This window comes from Hippopotamus amphibius, chromosome 8 (genome assembly GCF_030028045.1).
Source record: "Hippopotamus amphibius kiboko isolate mHipAmp2 chromosome 8, mHipAmp2.hap2, whole genome shotgun sequence".
Classification (NCBI taxonomy): domain Eukaryota; kingdom Metazoa; phylum Chordata; class Mammalia; order Artiodactyla; family Hippopotamidae; genus Hippopotamus; species Hippopotamus amphibius.
In genome coordinates this window covers 98,888,908-98,907,082 of record NC_080193.1, presented here as the reverse complement: position 1 = coordinate 98,907,082, position 18,175 = coordinate 98,888,908, and the positions used below count along the sequence as shown (strand labels likewise).

Here is an 18,175-nt window from a genome sequence, read left to right as displayed (position 1 = left end):
TTGAATCTGCTCTTAATTTTTATCACAATGGTTTCCTTTTAAAAGACTTTTATTAGTTCCTTGCTGCACAGATATTTAGGTCTTCTAAGTAAAGCCATGGCCGTGCACCTGATCTCTTTTTAAAGAAATGAATTGTTACATAAGGTTCTATAAAGAAATGAATCACTCCATAAAATGTTCTCATTAAATATTGTTCTTGATATCAATATAATCAGCTTTAAAGATAGGAAAGTAAGCTGAGGTTCTTTCTGTCTTTTTGAATCCATAGGCTGTCCATTTGGCCCAGGCAAGCTTCCAGATTGAAGCTTTTGGCTCCAAATTCATTCTTGACCTCACACTGAACAAGTGAGTATTACGTTATCCTGTTAAGAAATAAGTGAAATAAAATTCTACTTCATGATAATCGTTTAGTCAAAATAATATCTACTGTTGAAGCAACTGATATTTTCTACCTCATTGTATGTCATATAGCACTTAAAGAAAAATATGAAAGTCTGAAGTTAATTCTGTCTTTTTTTTCCTGAAAGAAGAGGCATTTAACATTTAACTTGTTAAAAATCTCAAATATAGTACTTAGATATTGTGATTTTAAGTGGAATAAATATTTGAAGTAATGCTAGTTAATTAAGTGTAACTATAATCTTTACTATCTATAACAAGCATGATAAATTACTGACAAGTATAATTAGACTTCAGTCTAGAAATTCCACTTTACCTTTCAGTATGCAATTCATATGACTTCTGTATGAAGAACAAAGAAAACAATGACTTGCAAATACTATTTTGAGATGCTTCTTTGCTTCATAGTTTGCTCTAATACAGTTTCTTAGAAACTTGGGTCCTGATGAAGATTTACCCAATTTTCCTCTGAGCATGTGTTTATGTTGATATTTAAATGCTATTTCCCAAGTTGGAACCAATTGCACATATGTCTTTGTACAAAGCACAAACAAGAGCTGTTGCCTGAAGCAGGGCTCTTCAGCCTCTAATTGAGTCAGCAGAGAGACTTTCTTTGGTGAAAGAGCTTTCCTGCATGGTTTTCTTTAGTTTAAGAAGCTCCAGTCAGTATTTCAAACTCTCATCAGTATTTTGACCAAAATTGCATTTTTGCCAGAAAAATACCACATAATGCTATCAGACACTATAATGTAGGTGACCACAGTCAATATCTGAGAAATTGCAAAAGACTATAAAGAACGACTATTAAATTTCTTGTGTGCCAAATTCTGTGAGCTCTGCAGAAAAAAAAATGCAGAGTCAGCTTGCGTGCTCCTTACTCAAGTGTAATTGCAGCTTTAAGTCAGAATGAATCAGCAGAACTCAGAATTTCCTGTGTTAAAGGTATTGCAGGTTTTCCTCTTTGAGTCTGCTGAGCATCGGTTGAGTTCCTTTTCACCATGCTGGGTCAGCACTGTGCCTGCCTAAGAGATTTGTCTTGCCAACTCTTAGACTATGTTGAGTAACAAGACATAGTTAATTTTAGTTTGTTTAGATCTTCTGTTCCTTTAACTCTTACTGCAATGGAGACTGTCATTCCAGACTGTATCTTGGTGATAGCAACCAACATTGCTCTGTGGTTGAATGTTAAAACATCCTGGCCATGGCAGAGCCTCCCACATGACTGAGAACAACTCATATGGGGATGTCCAGGGTACTTAGAGGTCTGGAGACACATCAGAAAATTATTTACCACACAGAGGAATCAAATTGAGCACCTACGATGAGTAGCCCTTGCCTTAAGGAGATTATAGTCTACTTGGGAGAGGTTAATAGATAAATATGTAATTTTAGAGGAGTGTAAAATTGGTTGTGCTGGAGATAAACATGGAATGGTATGGAGGCACTAAGAAGAAGAAGCTCTTCAGGCTGGAGGAGCATGAAAAGGCATCTTTGGAAAGGTGATGCTTGAGCTAAATCTTGGAGGGCAAGTGCTAGTGAGGAAGGGAAGTGTTGGGGATGGATGAGAGAGAGAGAGAAAGAGAAAATGGCAAATTGTGTTCTAGGCAGAGGATAGAGTGTGCTAAGGAGGTGGGCCATGTGGCAGTGTGGCATATTAAAGTGAGCACGAATCTTTTGTTGAACTTCTTGGTAAATTACAAGGTTGATGCAGAGGGAGGTGAGTCAGGAGAGGTAGCCCAGGGACAGCTCAACCCATGGAAGATCTTGTATGTCATGCTCAAGTGCTTGGCTATTATCCCCTGGACTGTGAAAAATAAGGTAAGGGGAATAAACAGAAGTTCTGTTCTCAGGAAGTGCTAAAAGGCATGGAGAGGGAAAGCTTTTAAGAAATCTTCGATTGATAAAAATCGTTAGGATTGCTTTGATGTGGGTGACAAAGCAGAAAGAAGAGTTTAAGTTAACAGGTACCTTGATTGCATAGCTGGGTAGAAGGTGGTATCTAGCTGAAATGGGCAGCACAGGGAACAGACTGGTTTAAATGGTGAAGAGAAAAGAATGTGAAATCAGAGTAGACATTTGAGGGGCTTTGAGACATACATGAAGCCATGTCTAGGAGGTAGGTGGATATAACAGTCTGAAGCTCAGGGAAGAGGCAGGGGCTGGAGATAGTAGAGTTGAAGGTACTTTCCATATGAATGTCAATTACAAACACGGTTGTGAATGAGACTATGTTCATTCAGGAAGGGTGGGTAAAATAAGGAGAGCATAAACTGGGAAGATTGTTAAGAGTTGAGGAGAGAAAGATGAGCCAATGAAGGGATAGAGAATGAGTAGTGGAGGAGAATCAGGAGCATGGTTTAATAGAGAGTTTCAAAACAGAAAGTTGTGATATAATGCCTCACATCCAGTAGAATGATCTAGTGAAATAAGGAGCAAAGATTGCCTTTGTATTTATCTATTAAGTAATCACTGATGGTCTGAAGGCAGCAGTTTCAGTAAAGTTTGGGGCAGAAACTAGGTTACAGTGGGCTGGGAGTGTTTGAGAGGAGGTGGTGTGGAGACAGCCTTGCTCATTGGGAAAGTTTGGGTGAGAAGGAAAGAGAGCTAGAGTAGTAGCCAGAAGAAGACACTAGGGTCAAGGAAGGGGTTTTTTAGGGATAACAGAGCACATGTGTTAGGCTGAGGGATGGAGCTGTTAAGAGTGAGAGATGAAGATACAGAAGAGAGAGGAGATAATTTAGGGGGCAAAGTCTGGGTGAAGATAGAAGGGAGTGAGATCAAGAGCACAAGGGCAGGACTTAGTTTTGAACCTGGAGAGACAGTTCATTTACAATTTGTATGAAGATATTAGGGCATATGCAGGTAGAGATTTGTTTTCAGGAGAAGGGGTGGAGTTCATTGCATCTTTGAAGATTTCCTTCTTGGAGACAGCATCATCTTCCATTGGGAGGGAGAAGGAGGGTGGGTTGGGGCTTGAGGAAAATGATGAAAGTTTAGGCTAACATGGAGAGAAATGGGTGAGGAAGTTCACCAAGGTCATGTTAAAGAATTTAGGAGCAACTTTCATTAGAAGTCATGTGTTATGTGTTGGTCTTTGTGTCATTGTTCCTGATGGTGTTTTATTATTGTTTTTTTTAACTTGGAGTGCCCCAGTAACTCCAGCACTACAGTGTGTGAGGGTGGAAGGCAGATTGTAGTGTGCATCAGGGTTCAGGTTTTCTGGTGGTGGCACAGAGAAAGGACAGTGGAGGCAGAGCTCTTTGAATACTGGTGAATAACTTGGGTAGTTTGGCACCAGGATCCAGTTTGGGTAAGAAAGGAGATGAGATCAAGAGGAGGCTTATGGACCTGGAGAAAAATGGAGGTCTCCATAGGGAAAAGTAGATGCAGTGAGAGGGAGACCAAGAGAGCTATAATCACATGGTATCTCCCCTGTTCAGAGTCTTGAGCCTTCGGAGCGCAGTGTGTGTTTTCAATGCTCACATGACTGCCAGAGACAAGGGAATTGGATAAGAGTGTGATGAGAGTTGACCAGGGTGGGTCTCTAGTTTAAATAATGTTCAATGGTTGGGATTAACTAAAGTCTGCTCCATTAGAAAAAACTTAAAGAGTCAAGAGAATTTTTAAAATCAGTCATGGAGAAAGAGCTTCTGAGCAAAAAGGAATCTCATTTCCACCAAAAGGTGGTCACTGTCACACTATTTACAATTTTAAGTCGTTGAGGGGAAGGGCAAAAAGTATATGGTAGGTATATGAGCTCAGTGAAGAAATGAAAGCATAAAGATGTTAACATAAGCTAATCAAAGTGGTATCCATAGAATCCAAATGGTTAATGACCTAACCAGGACTGGAATGCCAGCTTGTGAAGACTGCCCTGATATGAGTTCCTGGGAGGAACTATATTTGAATCTATAAAAGTATTCAGATATAGAGGAACTATATCTGAATCTATGCTTTCATAGATTGAACACGTGAGGCCTTGGCTTGCTGAGGCATCTCATGGCAGAGGTGTATGTTTTATCTAGGCAACAAATGTTGAGTGAGCATCTGCTGTATGTCTGTGATTGCTGTAGGTACTGATGCTACTGGGAATGAAATAGACAAGGTCTCTGTCTCCCCTGATGGAGCTTTGTTCCAGGGGAAGAGACAGATGGTGAACCACTAAATAAAGACAAGTACATTGAAAAAACATATAGCTGGGCTATGTGATGGAAAGAGACTTCAGCTGGGAGTGGTCAGTGTGGTTTAGATGTCACAGAAGCCAGAAGGTCTTCCTGAGGAGGGGAATTGAGCTGAGACCTGACTGTCCAAGACGAGACACCACATGAGGCTAGAAGGTGAAGGTTCCACTCAGCTGGGACCGTGAGATAGCAAGTGCTGAGGAGAATATGGAATGTTCAAGAAGGACAGAGGCTGGTGTGACTGGAGTGCAGCGAGGGGCAGGGGATGATGGGAGACTGAGGAGATGAGGTCAGAGAGGAAGTCATGTGGTCAGACCGGGAAAGGCTGTTGTCCATGGTGAGGCGTTTGGGTGGGACGCCATTGGAGGGTGGGAAGCACAGGCATCACACCACTGAGTTAACATTTGGTTTAGCCCCAGAGGTCCTAGTTGTGGCTTCAGAGGACCTTTTGTCATATTCCTTTCAGGATACTCCCCTTTTCCATTTTGTTTTGTTCTTTCTCTAGATTAGCTGTTGTTCCAAGTTATGGGAGACTTAAGAAGGATTACTAGATTAACAATTCTCAATGTGTATTGATCCTTGGAAGTCCCTGGGAAGTCTGAGAATTGTCTCCCTGATATGTGTGATTGGAATTATGCCATATTAGCTATAATTAAATTTGCTGGTGTCTTCAGCAAATGTTGATTGGGAATAATTGTGATCAGAGCTACATAACGGTTGAGAGCATAGGTTCTAGAGTCAAATAGACCTGTTTTTGAATCTGGAGGCTGTCATTTACTAGCTGTGTGACCTTGGGCAAATTTCTTAACTGCTTTTTTAGTAATAGCTTGAGATGCAATTCACATGCCATAAGATTCACTCCTTTAAAGTGTACGATTGAATGGTTTTTATTATATTCACAGAGTTATGCAGTTCTAACCATCATCTAATTCCAGAACATTTTCGTTGCCCCAGAAAGAAACCCTGTATCTATAGCAGTCACTCCTCATCCCCGTTCCCCTAAGCTTCTGGCAACCACTCATCTACTTTCTGTCTCTATGAATTTTCTTATTCTGAACATTTCATATAAGTGGATTTATACAACTTGTGACCTTTTGTGACTGGCTTCTTTATGTAGTGTAATATTTTCAAGGTTCGTTTATGTTGTAGCTGAATAACATGCCATTGTATGGATATATTCTTGACTTCTTAAGCTTTAGTTTCCTTCTTAAGCTATAGGTTGCTGTAAGGACTAACTGAGATAATGTGTGGTGCTTATACATGTCTGCTAATTGGAAAGGCATGCTCAATGCTGTGGACTGAATTCCCCCTAAAATTCCTTTGTTTAAATCTTAACCTGCAACATGACTATGTTTGGAGATAGAACCTCTAAAGAGGTAATTAAGGTTAAATGAGGTCATATGGTGGAGCCTTGATCTGACAGAATTAGTGTTGTTATAAGATATACACCAAGAGACCTTACTGTTGCTCTCTCTGCCATGTGAGGACACAGCAAGAAGGCAGCCATCTGCAAGCCAGGAAGAGAGTCCTCACCAGGAACTGAATCAGCCATCATCTTGTTCTTGGATTACTAGTCTCCAGAAGTATGAGAAATAGATTTCTATTGTTTAAACCACCCAGTTTATGGTATCTTTGTTCTGATTTTGGGGGAGTCAGAGATATTTGATTTAAGATGAATGTCTAGAAAATGCTGATGTAAAGAAATATATGCACATAGTAGTTTGCTCATGAAAAGCAGTTCATGCAATGCTTTTGAAAGAAGAAAACAGCCACACTGATGTAGTTTCACCTCAATTAAATAAAGATCCTGCCTTTCATGCTCATTAGCATGGTTAATTTATTCTTTATTCAGCCAACAATATTTATTGAGCAACCTAGGGAATTCAGAGCTATGTAAAAGAATCCCTTCCTTCCAAGAGCCCATAGCAGAGAAATGAGATTAAAACGTATATAAATTGTAGTAAACATGATAGGGAGGGACTTGGGAGGCCATGGTGTTGGAAGGTTTTATGGGGAATATGGGATTTCATATTTGTCTTAAAGAATGCTGTCTTGGTTTTGGTTCCCCTGGTAGCAGATCCGGAAGCAAGAATTCCAGGAAATACATTTAGGGAGCTGAGGGGTGATATGTGGAAGGGAAGGGAGTTAAAAAAGGGTTATTTCCCACATGCCCAACTGGGGCTCATTCCTACTGAGGAAATCCTGGGAGTCTGTGGATTCATTCTCTAGAACATGCCAGAATATTATCCAACTGAAGGGTGAGGAAGTTGGAGTTTTGCTCACCAACTGCCAGTCTGTTGTTGGTTGAGAGCTGTTTCTGGGGGCAGTCACTCTTCAGTATGTCCCTCATGCCTCCTCTCAAGTAGAATAAAGCCAAAAATCTTAGGTATCTCCAGTCACCTGCCTTCAGGGTGTTGAGGTGACTGCTGAGGGCATGTCGGAGTCTGCTACAGATGCTTCGATTTGGAAAGATGTGGGAGGGAGAAAGGTACATTCCATGTGGGGAAGTGGCAGAGCAAAGGTTTGGGAGCACGAAAGTATTGAATCCCTGGTGTGAGTGAAGACTAGTGAACCCCTTCCATCAAAGAAGCTTGAACCACTGATCAGTGGATGGAAGGCAAGCTGCCTGCTTGGAGTCACTGGATTTAGAGGGGGAATTTCAGTCTTATTCTGTTGAATGTCTTTTCAGCTCTGCAAATTTGGAGATTTGAACTTAAAATTTAATTTATAAGGAGAAGCATGTGGAGGAGAAACAGGCCTCCTGCCCCATTTTCCTTTCATGAATGAATAGGAGCAGGAGTTCAGAACTGTGGCTGGAGAAGAGTGAGGCAGATCCACTGTACTGCAGCCTGGGGTGGGCCATCTTGTCTTTCATCTTGGCTTGTGAGTTGGCTTGACTCCTGACCTAAAGTGGACTGGCCACGTGTGTCAGTGTTGACCCCCGCTGATTTATTTAGTTAGTTTGTTTTTAATATTCTACATATGCATGAAATCACATGGTATTTGTCTTTCTCCATCTGACTTATTTCACTTAGCATAATACCTCAGGGTCCATCCATGTTGTCACAAATGGCAAGATTTCATCTTTTTTTTATGACTGAGTAGTATTTCATTGTATATGTGTATACCACATGTTCTTTATGCATTCATCTGTTGATGGCCACTTAGGTTGTTCCCATATCTTGGCTTGGATTGTAAATAGTGTTGTCATGAATATAGTGGTGCATATATCTTTTCAAATTAGTGTTTTCATATTCTTTGAATAAATACCCAGAAGTAGAATAGCTGAAGCACATGGTAGTTCTAGTCTTAATTTTTTGAGGACTATTCATACTGTTTTCCACATAGTTTGCGCCAATTTAAATTCCCACTGACAGTTCATGGGGGTTCCCTTTTCTCCACATCCTTGCCAATCTTGTTATTTCTTGCGTTTTTGATAATAGCCATTCTAACAAGCATGAAGTGATATCTCATTGTGGTTTTTATTTGTATTAAGTAGTGATGTTGAACATCTTTTCATGTACTTGTTGACTACCTGTATGTTTTCTTTGTAAAAATGTCTATTTAGCTCCTCTGCCTATTTTTAAATTGGATTGTTAGTTTTTTTGCTGTTGAGTTGTATGAGTTGTTTATATATTTTGGACATTAACCCCTTATCAAATATATGATTTGCAAATATCTTCTCCCATTTGATAGGTGTCTTTTTGTTTGGTTAATAGTTTCTTTTGCTGTGTAGAAGCTTTTCAGTTTGATGTAGTCCCATTTGTTTATTTTTCCTTTCGTTTCCCTTGCCTGTGGAGACATATCCAGAAAGATAAAACTAAGACTGATGTCAAGGAGCGTATTGCTTATGTTTTCTTCTAGGAGTTTTATGGTTTAAGAAATTACGTTTAGGTCTTTAGTCCATTTTGAGTTGATTTTTGTATGTGGTGTGAGATAGTGGTGTAGTGTCATTTTTTTTTTTGCATGTGGCTGTCCAGTTTTCCCAACACTGTTTATTGAAGATATGATCCTTTCTCCATTGTATGTTCTTTGCTCCTTTGTCATAAATTGACTATGTATGTGGGCCATCAATTCTGTTCCATTGATCTATGTATCTGTTTTTGGTCAATACCATACTGTTTTGATTACTATAGCTTTGTAATATAGTTGGAAATAGATTGTTTTAATAATATGCACATTTTAACACTGTTCATTCTTCCATTCTATGAGCATGAAATATCTTTCCATTTTATTTTGTCTTCTTCAATTTCTTTCAACAGTGTCTTAATAGTTTCCAGAGTGCAGGTCTTTCACTTCCTTGGTTAAATTTATTACTAGGTGTTTTATTCTTCTTGTTGTGATTATAAATGTGAAAATTTTAAAAAAAATTCTCTTCTAGTTCATTGTTAGCATTAGAAATGCAAGAGATTTTTGTATATTGATTTTGTATCTTGCAGCTTTACTGTATTCATTTATTATTCTCATAGTTTTTTTTGGTGTGTGGCATCTTCAGAATTTTCTATATATGCAACAAAATCATCTGCAAATAGTGACAGTTTTACTTCTTCCTTTCCAGTTTGAGTGCCTTATTTCTTTTTCTTGCCTAATTCTCTTGCTAGGACTTCCAATACTATGTTAAATAAGAGTGGTGAGAGTGGGCATCCTTGTCTTGTTCCTAATTTTAGAGGGATGGCTTTCAGTTTTTCATCATTGAGTATGATGTTAGCTGTGGGTTTGTGATATATGTGCTTTATTATGCTGAGGTACACGCCCTCTATGCCCACTTTATTGAGAATTTCTGGTGTTGAATCTTGTCACATGCTTTTTCTGCACTTATTGAGATCATCATGTGGTTTTCATCCTTCAGTTGGTTAATGTAGTGTATCACATTGATTGAATTTGCAGATGTTGAATCATTTTTGCATAACTGGAATAAATCTTACTTGATCATGGTGTATGATCCTTTTAATGTATTGTATTTAGTTCACTGATATTCTTTTGAGGATTTTTGCATCTATATTCATCAGAGATATTGGCCTGTACTTTTTTGTGTGTTGTTCTTGTTTGATTTTGTTATTATGGTAATGTTGACCTCATAAAATGAGTTAGAAAACATTCCTTCCTCTTCAATTTTTGAGACGAGTTTGAGAAGGCTAGGTATTAGATCTTAGAATGTTTGGTAGAATTTGCCTGTGAAGCCTCCTGGTCCTGAATTTTTGTTTTTTGGAAGGTTTTTGGTTACTGTTTTAGTCTCTTTACTAGTGATTGGTTTATTCAGACTTTCTATTTCTTCATGATTCAGTGTTGGAAGGTTATGTGATTTTAAGAATGTGTCCATTTCTTCTAGGTTGTCCAGTGTGTTGGTGTATATAGGTCTTTATAATATTCTCTTATAATCCTTGTATTTCTCTGGCATCCTTTGCTTTTTCTCCTTTCTCATTTCTGATTTTATTTATCAGAGCCTTCTCTCTTTTTTCTTAATGAGTCTAGCTAAAGGTTTGTCAATTTTGTTTACCTTTTCAAAGATCCAGTTCTTAGTTTCAATGATATTTTCTGTTCTCTTTTTAATGTCTATTTTGTTTAATCCACTTTGATCTTTATTATTGCCTTCCTTCTACTGACTTTAGACTTCATTTGCCCTTCTTTTTGTAGTTCCTTTAGGTGTAAGTTTAGATTGTTTATTTGATATTTTTCTTGTTTCTGGAGAAAGGCCTGTATTGTTATAAACTTCCCTTTTAGTAAAAATAATCCTGTTTGTTGAGCAGACCAGACCATCTGTTATGGGCTGAATTTCCCCCTCCCCCACCAAACTTATATGTTGAAGACCTAGTGTCTTAGTAACTCAGAATGTAACTGTATTTGGAGATAAAGACTTTAAAGAAGTATCAAGTTGCAATGAAATCTTTACAGTGGGCCCTAATCCAATATGACTGGTATCCTTTAAGAAGATGAAATTTGGACACAGACATGTGTGTGCATGGAGGAAAGACCATGTGAGGACATAGTGAGAAGAAGGCTATCTGCAGGTTGAGGAGAGAGCCCTCAAAATGAAACAAGTGCTATGTATATGTATGGCTGATTCATTTTGCTGTGCAGTAGAAGCTAACATAACTATACTCCAATAAAAATTAATTTAAAAAAAATGAAACCAGACCTTGCTCTTAGACTTCTAGCCTGCAGAACTATGAGGAAATAAATTTCTGTTGTTCTTTGTTATGGCAGCCCTTGCAAACAAATATACCAGCTTCATCCATTTATTGCTTATTTGTTGCAGTGGGACAGTCAGTATTAAGCTGCTGCTGCTTGTTAATGGGTAAGTCTGTCTCTGGTAGCTAATTCTGCTACTATGATTTCCAAGTGTTCTGAGAGATTATGGTCTCTTTTGCATTTATGTACTTCAGGAAGAGTAGAACTATTTGTGCAACTTTGAAAATGTCTCTGTGATAATAAGGAATCTTGAGACAGAGATCCCCAAAGCTGCTGTGAGTATTGATTGCCATTGTGCCATGTACAGTATGATTTAGATAAATACTGCCTTTTATATGTCCCAGAGGACCAGTAGTGTTCTAAGATTTCTAGTGCTGGCAGGAATGAGTTGCTATGGGGTTTCTCTCCTTAAGTCATCTTTCCTGTGTATTTTTGAACATTTTGATTCCATAGTACAAGGTAGTTCTTTTTGCCTTACTTTCTCTGATCAGGTGAGTACCCATCAGGTCTCCCTTGGGCATTTCTGTTTGAAGAGTTAAACCTATATTGGATGCTTTGGATAATATCATTATCATTTGCTTTTGATGAGCCATCTGTCAGCTGCTGGAGATCAGGTCCTGAAACTCTTAAAAAAATTTAAAATAAAGTAAGTATTGCCTAAATGTTAGTAGGCTCTAGTTCTGTTTTTCAGGATGTGTATCTGACCTACTTTCAAAATGGGTTGAGAATGACTTCCACAATTAAACAAAATAGCAGAAGTATTAAAAATGAAATCACAATTAAACTATTGGTATTTATGTACTGATTCTTGATTTCCATAGGTGGATGAGGTCTAGTATAACTCTTGAGTGGTGAAGGACTGTGGATGTTTGCCCTCTACTTGCAGTAAGAGATTTCATTACCCCCTCCCCTTCTTGCCTGTTGACAATAATTATTTTGGGTGAATGGGATCCAGGGAAATTAAACACCAGGCTGAGGAAGTTGGGAGGGCCATAGGAGCTAGATTTAGATTCTCTAAATCCTAAGAAATGAGAAGACTGGGATTGCCCAGAAATGAGGAGCTGTGGTGATAGCCTCTCACGCAAAAAAGAAAAAAAAAAGGCATCTGAAGAATTTCTAGCAAATTCAAAGGCATCTAATTGTCAATGGGATCACACGGCATTGTTTTTAATGTAGGATACAAAAGGCATATATATCTAATTAAGAGACTATTTCTTGACTGATGGATTAAAGGAAACCCTTTGCAGGTGTCCACCCCAATGCAGAATGTGAGCAAATTAAACTAGAACTTGGTTCATTCTTCAGACTACTTCTTGGTCTTTATGGTTACCAGTGGGAAAGGGTGTGGGGGAGGGACAGACTGGGAGTTTGGGGTTGACATGTACACACTGCGATATTTAAAACAGATAACCAACAAGGACCTACTATATAGCACAGGGAATTCTGCTCAATATTCTGTAATAACCTAAATGTGAAAAGAACTCAAGACAGATTAATGATTAATGAAGAATTACAGCAGAAGTTAATTCTGACAAAAAATTGAAAAACACAGAGGATTAGCTGTTATAAGTTATCTGAGATGAGTTAATTGCTTTAGCTACTGCTTTTAGATCTTATTTTTCTGACAGTTAAGTGAGAAAGGTCAGGTCCTGGGGTGTATAATTTCCATTATCTGATAAAGGAAGTTTATCTATCTGTCTAGAGGTATAAATGTTTTCCTCTCAGGGAGAGATTTATCCCTTTGTTGCTGATGTAGCAGGGCATTCGGTAGCATAATGGTTAATGTCTGCAACCACGATTTTGTGAATGACCAGAAATGTTACTCAACTGGGCTTTCACATTGACCCTCTGTAGCAGCCAAGTGCATAAGGTACTTTGTAATGTCAGCGGATTGATGGATAGTTTTCTATTGACTGAAGCCTTTTATGAACCGCTTCAAGTACTTTTTTTCAGAAATGTTTACTGAGTACCTGCTAAGTGCCAGACAATGGTGAAGCTGTCAAAGAGAAACTCTCCCCTCATGAAGCTTACAAAACAATGGAGGAGACAGACAATCCTACAGGCATCTCAGTTACACTCTGAGAAGTGCCGTGGTGGGGATCCTTTTATCCCCTGTATGAGTGGGATTGAATAGGAAGCTAAATGTTTATGGAGCTACATGTATAAGCCCAGATCTAAAGTGTAAGGGTTGGCCAGACAAAGGTTTGAGGGTGAGAGTGTGAGGTTCTGTAAGGTAGGTGAGAGAGATGAGGCATGGAGTGAATGCAGGCTTGGAGAAATTAATAAAACCACAGAGCAAGTTGGAGAAAAAAACAGAAACTTTGTCACGTAGGGTGGTATGTTTGGGGCAGCTTTGTAAATACATACCTGAAAGTACCACCACTTGCTATTTTTTAAATCATATTTTTTAGGCAATAGAATTTTTTTCTCCTAAAGGAGCTGTGGGCAGAAAGGTTAAAGAATTCTACCTTCTTCTCATCACCTGGCTTAAATTGCTTTTTGCTGTGAGTAAACAGTAATTGCTGTTTCAGTACATCTCAGAAGGATTTTGTCCCAACAAAAATGGCCCATATGCCTCCCCTGCCCCTCATGTAACCTCCACAGAGGAAGTGATAGACAAGGGAAGCAGGGCCAACCTACCTACAGGTTAGATTTCTTACAACGTGCTTCTGAGATAATGGCTGTTCTGTGTACAGTTTTCATAATTAATGGAAATTATTTCATGTACTCTATCCTGGCAGTTTATTTTATGCCACGTTCTGACTTTTAATTCATTAAATAGTCTTTTTTCCTACTCTCAAAAAAAAAAAAAAAAGGAATCACACAGTAAGTGACAGAACTGGCATCAGAATTCAGGATTACCCACTGTCAAAGCCTTCGACAGTTGAGATGTTTTTCAGTGATAAAGTAATCCCACTGAAGTTATAATTCAAAAGCTCTACAAAGGTGAACCTTAGCTATAAATAGAGAAATAAATTTTATATCACTTGCCTTTTACATCTTGCTTTACTTTCACTGCTCCTATATTTTGCATAAATCTAGTCCCAAACAGTAATTTATTGAATTTCCTCTAAGTACTGTAAAATTCATACAAAGTAAGGGTTTGACATCAGATAAAAGAGCTCATTAAGATTCTTGGTCATCTGCCGCCAATAAGAGTTATGTTGTTCTCAAACCAATTTTTTGATGATTCATAGATTAGAATCATCATATAGGATCATTTCCCCTAATCTTTTAAAATTATTATATTAGAATCTCCATTATTAGAACCCAAACTATGGTTTATTATGATTTGTTTATAAAAGTTTTCTCTTTAAATGGTCAGTTCTAACCCATCTTCTATGCTGATAACCATGTGCTTTAGTATTTTGATTGTGTTTAAAGACAAAATCTATATAGGCTTTTTCATGTGACCATTTCTGCAAAAAGTTTCAGGTCTTTAATTCAATTAAAATAATTTTAAAGTTAAAAAAGATTATCTATCTTTCTTACACGAATATTTTTCAAACAAGAGGCTGAAAATCTCTAACACATTGTAGAATGCACATTTCATTTCTTCCTCCTTTATTTTTTTGCCCAAATAACTTCATACATGTAATAAATCAGACTAAACTATGTAATAAGAAGGGTCTCACAGCATAAGGACAAGACTATGTCTCTTACAAATCAGTAGAATTTTTTAGAGACTTAATTGCGTCTGAGGTTCTTCCTTGTTGCTGTTAGTATTTATTCATTAAATGCTGACTGACCTGGTGCTTGACCCTAAGGAGATACTTTGCTCTCTAAAGCCGTTCAAACAATGGTAAAGGGTTTCTTTATGTAAGTACTGGCACTTGCCCATCCTCCCTCCCTCTGTCCCTCCACACTGTCCTAGGTTAAGGGAAAATAAAGAAGAATAAGTTGCAGTGTCTTTATGGAGCCCACAAATTAGGGTGGAATCAGGGAAAGCTACACAAAGGAGGGGATGGTTGAGCTGAATTTTGAAGAATAAGTCAAAGATGAATGGTTTAATACTTTTGGATGGGCTGGGAGTCAGTAAGTCTTTGGGGCACCCGTTTACTTCTGCTGGTAGGTCAATGTTTGATATGGAATGTTCACTGGATATATACAAGTGATGGGCTGTTAATACAGGGTAGTTATTTTGCATTTTTTCCCCCACCAGTATTTCTACCTGATACAGCTTTAATAGTCAGGAGTAGTTTTATGGGCTGTAAAAATGAAGTACTGTTATTTCACTGAGGTTAAAAAGGCATCTGTGCCCTTTTTCCTTGGGAGGTTTACTTAACTTTGTTCTTATGAAATCATTAATATACTCATGATGGAATGCAAACATTCAGTGATAGCAGTGCTTTCAGAAGTAAATAATACATCTACCTTTTCAACCAGCTTTGAATACCTGGGTTATTTGTGTGCTTTTGATTTGGTGAACTATAAAAAAAGAGCAAACTGCAAGACTATTAATTATTCTTTTCATAAGAGCAGTTTAAGGCAAGATTTCCAGGTCTGAGGATTAAAGGCATCAAACTGTTCCTATACCCGGAACCACCAGCAAGACGCCCATACTGTGTGTTCTTTGTTTTGACTGTATCGTTCTCCTCAAGATATGCTGCCTGGAAGTACTTTTTATAATTCAAATATTGCATGACTTATTTGAACATAATTTTTTTCTGTTTTATATGCGGGACATTTTTCTTTCTTCCTGCAGTGCTCAGTGGATAAGGCTTGCATAACGTCTGGTTTTGTTGATCAGCCACTAACGTCAATGTATAGTATCTTATAGCATTGTCCCCATTGTCCTATAGTAAAGCTACATAAAAAGCCAACAGAAAGCCAATATTTTTGGCTCTTTCTTTGAACGCCACTTCCTGGCAAGTAATAATTAAATTACATAGCCCTCAGAGTACAAGGCCTACAAATCCTTAGGTGTTACTCAGTATGGGTGTAGCACAGGCATGTGCGTGGTTAGCCCTGATAATGGATGATACTACTACATTCATGAAAATTGGCCTTTAAGAAGGAAACAAAACCTTTTATGTTACTAAGACTTATCTCTGTCACAGCAGAGGATGATACAGGACTCTGGAATCCAAATGTTTTTCTTAGTAGAATTTCCATGTGGCAATGCTTTTTGTAGAACAGCTTAGGTGCCTCTTTCCACTCCTTTGTGCAAAATCCAGAGGGTCAGTCCTATCCTTGCTCTGCTTTTGGCATCAAGGTACATCCAAGAACATGACAGTGTAGATCTTTGAGCTAGATGTACTTAGGTCTACCGTCATCTGCCTTCACCCGTGAGGGGAGTCCATGGTTAGCTGGGGCATACTTTCCTGCCACCATTAATCCCTTTGCCATCTTCCACTTCTGATTTAAGGCTTTGAATGCTTATTTTACTATTTTATTTTACTATTTTTTAAAATTGAAGATGTTTTGTTACTATTTAAAGAAAGCATGGTCCAAGACACTATAAAACTCTTAGAAGAAAACATAGGCAGAACACTCTATGACATAAATCACATCAAGATCCTTTTTGACCTACCTCCTAGAGTAATGGAAATAAAATAAAAAATAAACAAATGGGACCTAGTGAAACTTAAAAGCTTTTGCACAGCAAAGGAAACCATAAACAAGACAAGAAGACAACCCTCAGAATGCAAGAAAATATTTGCAAATGAAGCAACTGACAAAAGATTAATCTCCAAAATATACAAGCAGCTCATACAGCTCAATATCAAAAAAGCAAACAACCCAATCCAAAAATGGGCAGAAAACCTAAATAGACATTTCTCCAAAGAAGACATACAGATGGCCAACAAACACATGAAAAGATGCTCAACATCATTAATCGTTAGAGAATTGCAAATCAAAACTGCAATGAGGTATCACCTCACACCGGTCAGGATGGCCATCATCAAAAAATCTAGAAACAATAAATCCTGGAGAGGGTGTGGAGAAAAGAGAACCCTCTTGCACTGTTGGTGGGAATGTAAATTGATACAGCCACTATGGAGAACAGTATGGAGGTTCCTTGAAAAACTAAAAATAGAACTACCATATGACCCAATAATCCCACTACTGGGCATATATCCTGAGAAAACCATAATTCAAGAAAATACATGTACCACAATGTTCACTGCAGCACTATTTACAATAGCCAGGACATGGAAGCAACCTAAATGTCCATCGACAGATGAATGGATAAAGAAGATGTGGCACTTATATACAATGGAATATTACTCAGCCATAAAAAGGAATGAAATTGAGTTATTTGTAGTGAGGTGGATGGACCTAGAATCTGTCATACAGAGTGAAGTAAATCAGAAAGAGAAAAACAAATACCGTATGCTAACGCATATATATGGAATCTAGAAAAATGGTACTGATGAACCTAGTGGTAGAGCATGAATAAAGACACAGTCATAGAGAACAAACTTAAGGACACAGAGCAGGAAGGGGAGGCTGGGACATAGTGAGAGAGTAGCATTGACACATGTACACTACCAAATGTAAAATACATAGCTAGTGGGTAGCTGCTGCATAGCACAGGGAGATCAGCTTGGTGCTTTGTTAGGACCTAGAAGGGTGGGATAGGGAGGGTGGGAGGGAGGCTCAAGAGGGAGGGGATAAGGTAATATATGTATAAATATAGCTGGTTCACTTTTTTGTACAACAGAAGCTAACACAACATTGTAAAGCAATTATATTCTAATAAAGATGTATATAAAAAAAGAAAAGAAAGGAAGCATGGTTCAAATTATCTTTAGAGAGTTGGACTTAATCACAGTATTTCCTACTCTGGTGTTTTTGAGAGGTAAAAGTCAACGTATAAATGTCCTTTTTAAAGGTCTTGTTTCTTGTATTAAAGGAGGCTAAGAGTTTGGTGAGCTTGCTTCTCCTTCGCCTTGGCTAAAGTGTATGAGTTTTGAATCTCCACTTTGAAGTTGGAGGGACTCACAAAGACTGCTGAATTGATTAAAAGGGTTTTCACGATGTATCCATATATTGTCATCACACTGTATACTTTAAATATCTTACACTTTTGTCAGTTATGCCTCAATGAAGGTGAAATTTTTTTTCCAAAAAAGTGCTTTGTGATTCCTGAATGAAAACTCTTAGAGGTATATTTGTGTATTTGGTTCCTGTTTCCAAGAACAACTTTCAGCTTCTTTTATGAGCTTCCTTTGAATCATGAGAGATTGAGGTTAGATAAATTCTTAAAAGTCAGAGAGTCCAGCTCCCTAGCTGATTCTCCAATCCTTTCTTATTCCCACTGAGTAGTCTTCTAGTGTATTCCAGAACACCTCCAGGCCTCAGGCAGCTGATTCTTGGACTGTGCTGATTTATCAAGTCCTTTAAAAAATATCTTTCTGAAATTTTTCCCTCCAGTCTCAAATTTGGTACTTAAAAGCCAC

General features: G+C 38.1%; 1 protein-coding gene across 1 annotated transcript in view; it reads left to right on the top strand.

The window, feature by feature from the left end:
- Positions 1–18,175, top strand: part of ADAM23 (ADAM metallopeptidase domain 23) — a 162,428-nt gene that overhangs the window by 37,320 nt on the left and 106,933 nt on the right. Inside the window, exon 3 of the mRNA XM_057747113.1 lies at positions 269–345. Within this exon, the coding sequence (XP_057603096.1) occupies positions 269–345 (77 nt within the window). The remainder of the gene's footprint in view (positions 1–268; positions 346–18,175) is intronic.